Source organism: Leptodactylus fuscus, chromosome 6 (assembly GCF_031893055.1).
Source record: "Leptodactylus fuscus isolate aLepFus1 chromosome 6, aLepFus1.hap2, whole genome shotgun sequence".
Taxonomy (NCBI): Eukaryota; Metazoa; Chordata; class Amphibia; order Anura; family Leptodactylidae; genus Leptodactylus; species Leptodactylus fuscus.
The window spans coordinates 24,163,607-24,170,195 of NC_134270.1; the positions used below are offsets into that span (position 1 = coordinate 24,163,607).

General features: G+C 42.8%; 1 protein-coding gene across 1 annotated transcript; it reads right to left on the minus strand.

Moving 5' to 3' along the window:
• Nucleotides 1-4,430: 4,430 nt before the first annotated feature.
• On the minus strand, nucleotides 4,431-5,393 carry LOC142209961 (olfactory receptor 6N2-like). The gene has a single exon (XM_075278995.1). The coding sequence runs from the start codon at nucleotides 5,391-5,393 to the stop codon at nucleotides 4,431-4,433; it is 963 nt and encodes a 320-aa protein (XP_075135096.1).
• Nucleotides 5,394-6,589: the final 1,196 nt, after the last annotated feature.

Below are 6,589 nucleotides of genomic sequence, written 5' to 3' on the forward strand. Positions count from 1 at the left end.
CATTGCCCGGCGAATTAAGTTAAAGCTACTAACGCTGACATACAAAGCCATCCACAACCTGTCCCCTCCATATATCTCTGACCTAATCTCCCGCTACCTGACCACACGTAACCTCCGATCCTCCAACGACCTCCTGCTCCGCTCCGCTCTGCTCTCATCCGCTCCTCACACAACTGTCCACAAGATTTCTCCCGTGCATCCCCCATACTCTGGAACTCATTACCAAGACACATAAGACTGACCCCCACAATCAGGGTCGGACTGGGGTGCCTAGGGCCCACCAGTGGGATTATTTCCAGGGGCCCACCCTACTGCCATATTAAATATCGCCCGTCCAGTTTTTGCCATTATGCACGTTTAAAGTGCATTTTCACACACAATACAGGAAGCCCAGAACCCGTCCCAGGCTTGATTGGCAGATAAGCTTTCAAACACAACGCAAACACCCCTTAGGGTGCATTCACACGGTGGAAAATGGCTGAATTTGGTGTGGAATCCGTGACAGATTCAGCGCTGAAAAAAAAGCCTCCCATTGACTTCAATGGGTTCCTTTTTCTGCAAAGCAACCCATTGAAGTCAATGGGAGGCTTTTTTTAGCGCTGAATCTAATGCAGATTCCACACCAAATTCACCGGTATTTTCCTCTGTGTGAATGCACTCTAACAATAACAACACAATGACAAGAGACCGGGAGCAGGTAATCATAAGCAGACAGGCCTCCTGCACTGTACAACGCGGCAAGAGAATGGTGCAGGAGTTCGAACGGGTGAGGACGTAACATGAGTATAATTTTTCTTTATAAGGGGTCATTCACATGGAGTAACGCCTCATGTGTATCAGAGGCGTACACGCCGGCGTTACGGCAGGGCATTCACTTCAATGGGAGCGCTCGTAGCACCGCCGTTACAGCGGCGTTATGAGTGCTCCCATTGAAGTGAATGGGAAGTGCTCAGCAGCCCTGCTGTAACGCCGGCGTGTACGCCTCTGATACACGCGAGGCGTTACTCCATGTGAATGGCCCCTTATGCTGTGTTTTTTTTCTCTTTCAGGTTACGATAATCCATTGGATTATGTTGGATTCCATCGATGATCATCATTTTTGTTTTATTTTTTTTTAAATTCTTTAATAAAACGTTCAACGATTTGTCTATTTCAATAAAAACACATTTCTTTCACGTCTTGAGTTTTTATAAATACTTTCTTACCCCTTAGTAATGGTGACTGATAGACGGCATCCATTACTAAGGTGTGGCTTAGCATTAGTGGTGAATATTCTAGCATTAACCCTCCAATTATTACCCCGCTACCTAATGCTGAGGAGAATTGGTTATCATCCAATACCCGGCTGTTTAATAGAGACTGCTGAGGATTGGGGCAGTCACAGGCTGGAATTATTAGGGTCAGTGCACACTGAATTTTTTGGTGCTTATTGTGACGCTAAATCCGCCTCAAAATCAGCCTCCAAAAAAAGCCTCCCAATAGAACTCAAAATAAGCACCAAAAAACTCAGTGTGCACTGACCCTTAGGCTGGAAAAGGCCGAAAACAACAGGCTGGTATTATGGCTGAGAAGGGCCAAAAACCATGCCATTTCCACCCTTGTAATGTCAGGATACTGCTTGTTGTATCTGACTGGCTCATAAATATTGGGGGGACCCTATGTTGCTTTATAATTAGAAAAAAAATGACATAGGGTCCCCCCAATTTTTAATAACCAGCCAGATATAACAAGCAGCAGCCTGACATTACAAGGGTGGCAAGAGCCATGGTTTTTGGCCCTTCCCAGCCTTATAATACCAGCCTGCGACCACCCCAATCCCCAGCAGTCTCTTTAGACAGCTGGGTATTGGACGATACCCAGCTCTTCCCGGCACCCCTGATGGTGTTGGGTACCGGGGTAATAATTGGAGGGTTAGTGCTAGACTATTCACCAGCTAACACTAAGCCACACCTTAGTAATGGATGCTGTCTATCAGACAGTCACCATTACTAAGGGGGTAAGAAATATTTTTAAAAAAAATAAATCAAGAGACATGAGAGAAATTTTTTTTACTGAAATAAAAACTCCCTCAGACAACCCTCGTTGACCATTTTATTAAAAAAAAAAAAAAAAAAGATGATCATCGATGGAGTCCAACGAATCCGATGTAATCCAATCGATCCATCACAACCTGAAAGATAAAAAAACCTGTATGACGGAGAGATTGCCGCTGTTGTGAATGTAACATAAGGCTATGGCTACACTACTACTTCCGTCATGCAACCAAAGATCACAGTGTCACTTTGGGACTCTTTCACATTAGTGAATGGAGTCGCATTGGGTCCCTCAGGTTGCAATGTGACTCCATTCACTAACATAAGGGAAAGAATCACAGGGCGACACATCTTTGGTTGTATGACAGAAGTTATAGTGCAGCCATAGCCTAATGCTAGGTTCACAACAGCGGCAAGCTCTCCGTCATACAGGTCCGCCATGGGACCAGAATGATGGAGAGGTGGGCTGCCAAAATGGCAGTTACACCCAGACAGTGGCAGACCTCATTAACATAATGAGGTCTGCCAGGTGTCAGCCATTTTCAAAGTGAAAGGCAGATACCCAAGTCCTCAGTGATTTCTGAAACTTGGGTATTGTTATGCTGGAGCCCTAGAAAAGGACACCAGCATAACAATAGTGTGGGACATTATCTATAGGGTGGGTGGACTACAACTCCCAGCAGCTCCAGATGCCCTGGAACTGTTGAGAGTTGTAGTCCACCCACCCTATAGATAATGTCCCACTCTATTGTTATGCTGGTGTCCTTTTCTAGGGCTCCAGCATAACAATACAGTGAGACATTACCTATGGGGTGGGTGCACTACAACTCCCAGCAGCTCCAGGACATCTGGAGCTGCTGGGAGTTGTAGTAATTGAAAGATTTGGGGGGCAAAATAGGGGACAATAAAAGCAGTTTTTTTTTATTTGTAAAATTCCCACTTACCTTGTCACTGTCGGCAGGTCTGGCCTCCGCTTCTTCAATCCAGCCGCCGCGCTCTGCTCTGACGCATCAGGAAAAGAGCTGCGGCTGGATTGGCCAATTCGTTTCCAGGATACATGGGGGCGGGCCCAACTGCAGACGTTCTCCCGCCCCCCGCAGCGCTACGCCGGCAGCCGTAGCTCTGCGTAGGTAGGTGACAGGACACCTAAGCCTCCACTTGAGCAGGGGCCCGAATTGCAATGTCAGGGCCCCGATCGGTCTCCTAACCATCCCGATCGGCCCTTGATCATTCAGATCGGGCCCCTGCCTATACTTTATTAAAAATAAAAAGATCAAAAATATAGTCGGGGCCTGGGGCCCACCGGGGGATCCCCCGGTGCTCCGGCAGGCCAGTCCGACCCTGCCCACAATCACAGGCTTCACAAAGGCCCTGAAGACTCCCCTATTAAGGAAGGCCTACAACCTCCAATAACACTATCACCGCACCGCCATCTGTATCACCTTCTCTATCCCTCTTCCTTCATAGACAGTAAGCCCTCGCGGGCAGGGCCCTCTACCCCACTGTGCCAGTCGGTCATTGTTAGTACTATATTTGTTTGTATATTTTATGTACCGTATGTAAACCCCAAATTTACAGCACCATGGCATTAATACAATAATGTACAGCACCGTGGAATTAATATAATAATGTACAGCACCATGGAATCAATATAACAATGTACAGCACCATGGGATTAATATAATAATGTACAGCACCATGGAATCAATATAATAATGTACAACACCATGGAATTAATATAATAATGTACAGCACCATGGGATTAATATAATAATGTACAGCACCATGGAATCAATATAATAATGTCCATCACCATGGAATTAATATAATAATGTACAGCACCATGGGATTAATATAACAATGTACAGCACCATGGGATTAATATAATAATGTACAGCACCATGGAATTAATATAATAATGTACATTATTGTGGAATTAATGGTGCTATATAAATAAATAGTAATAAAAAATAAAAAAAAATATATGGAAGGTGAGGAGGGGGATGAAGTATTTTAGCGTTCCTGTGAGGATGCCGCAGGCAAGTGGAGTTATATGATTGGACAGAGCACACAGAAGGTCCCCATTATAGTTCTTGCTCTCCTCGGGGGTTCTGCTCATACATTGATCGATTACGAGGTAGCTCGACAAGGGATATTTGCTTGTACTTAGTAATATGGTAATGGATAGATAAAGGTGGTGCCTCAGTTTGGGCTATACGCACAGTTCACACACCTTTGCCATAGTTCACCACCTCTAGGCCATGAGAGGCCATTGACCCTATTCTGCAACCCCCTTATATTAAATCACATATATGTTCAATGTAGTCCAAAGCTTGCTTGTAATCCTTATGTCCAACACTATACATCACCATGGACTTGCCATTACCAGGCCATAGTCTAATATTCCTGCTTTGCCATATAGTTAGAAATACAAATTCTACGAATTCTACTCTTAAACGCCGACCTGATCTCCTTGTTCCGCAGGCTATAGATGAAAGGATTTAATATAGGGGTAAGCACGGAATAAATAACAGCAAAAACACGATCGTAATACAAAGAGTAACTCTTGGTAAGTCGGACATACATGAAGACAATACAGGTAAAAAACATGAAGACCACGGTCAGGTGGGACACACAGGTGGAGAAGGCCTTAATGCGACCACTAGAGCTCCGGATCTTCAGAATGGCTAGAATAATCTTAATATAGGAAATAATTATAAGGGTGAAAGTCAATAGAATAATAAAGCTATTGATGACAAAGTCCGCTAAAACATTGATGGATGTGTCAGTACAAGCCAAAGAGAGCAATGGTGGGAAGTCACAGAAGATGTGCTGGATCTCATTACTACCGCAGAAGGGCAATTGGGATATGAGGATGACTTCAGTAATGGGGCAGAGAAATCCCAGGGTAAAGCAGGCAACCACTAACCTTACAGTCATTCTGGTGGTCATGATGGAAGGGTAGTGAAGTGGGCGGCAAATTGCCAAATAGCGATCATAGGCCATGGTGGTGAGAAGATAACACTCACTGGCTCCAAGGGAATGGAAGAAATATGTCTGCAGGAGGCAACCATTAAAAGATATGCTCTTCTTGGTCGCCACGAGGTTAACTAACATCTTTGGAATGGTAACTGCCGTATACCAAATTTCCAGGAAAGATAAAATACTGATGAAGAAGTACATAGGAGTATGGAGACGGGAATCCAACCTTACAACAACAAATATGATGACATTACCGGCAATGGTAAGAAGGTATACCAGAAGAAGACAAGTGAAGAGCAAAGGCCCATATCTGTGGAGCGTGGGGAATCCTACAAGAATGAATTCAGTGACACCGGTGCTCGTGTTCCATGATTCCATATTGTCACCTGGAATGGAAAGAAGTGTGAAAAATGCCACGTCCTGGAGTACTGTGAAAGGGCTATTAGGTATTACACTGGTGGCCACCAGAAAGGAAAATGTCCAGGCTGTAGGATGTAGTGCAATCTTACAGGGCGAGGGAAACCTAGCAGACAATGTGCACTACTTGTGCCATAACAGTACATACATATATATATATATATATATATATATATATATCGTAGAACAATATGGCAAGGCAGTGGAAGCAACAGGATCACTAAAACATTGGACAGTGGCTTAATATTATATATTAATTAATCATATACTGTACATTACATATACTTACACACACAATAATATATACCGTATAATGTACATAATATTAGTATATATCTATATATATATATTTTATATATAAATATTAGTGATAATTATAAATATAATGGCTACTAATAAATATAAATAAATCAACAAATACAAGATAAACTAAACCTTTTCTAGTGGTGCATTTTTGAAAAAATATGAAAATCCCTACATTTATTTTTTTTTTCTTCATGGATTTTTTTTTTTTCATATACAGTCCTATGAAAAAGTTTGGGCACCCCTATTAATCTTAATCATTTTTAGTTCTAAATATTTTGGTATTTGCAACAGCCATTTCAGTTTGATATATCTAATAACTGATGGACACAGTAATATTTCAGGATTGAAATGAGTTTTTTTGTACTAACAGAAAATGTGCAATATGCATTAAACCAAAATTTGACCGGTGCAAAAGTATGGGCACCTCAACAGAAAAGTGACATTAATATTTAGTAGATCCTCCTTTTGCAAAGATAACAGCCTCTAGTCGCTTCCTGTAGCTTTTAATCAGTTCCTGGATCCTGGATAAAGGTATTTTGGACAAACAATTCAAGTTCAGTTAAGTTTGATGGTCGCCGAGCATGGACAGCCCGCTTCAAATCATCCCACAGATGTTCAATGATATTCAGGTCTGGGGACTGGGATGGCCATTCCAGAACATTGTAATTGTTCCTCTGCATGAATGCCTGAGTCGATTTGGAGCAGTGTTTTGGATCATTGTCTTGCTGAAATATCCATCCCCGGCGTAACTTCAACTTCGTCACTGATTCTTGAACATTATTCTCAAGAATCAGCTGATACTGAGTGGAATCCATGCGACCCTCAACTTTAACAAGATTCCCGGTGCCGGC

Coding starts and splice junctions, on each gene's coding strand:
- LOC142209961 (XM_075278995.1), bottom strand. CDS start 5,393: ATGGAATCATGGAACACGAGCACCGGTGTCACTGAATTCATTCTTGTA.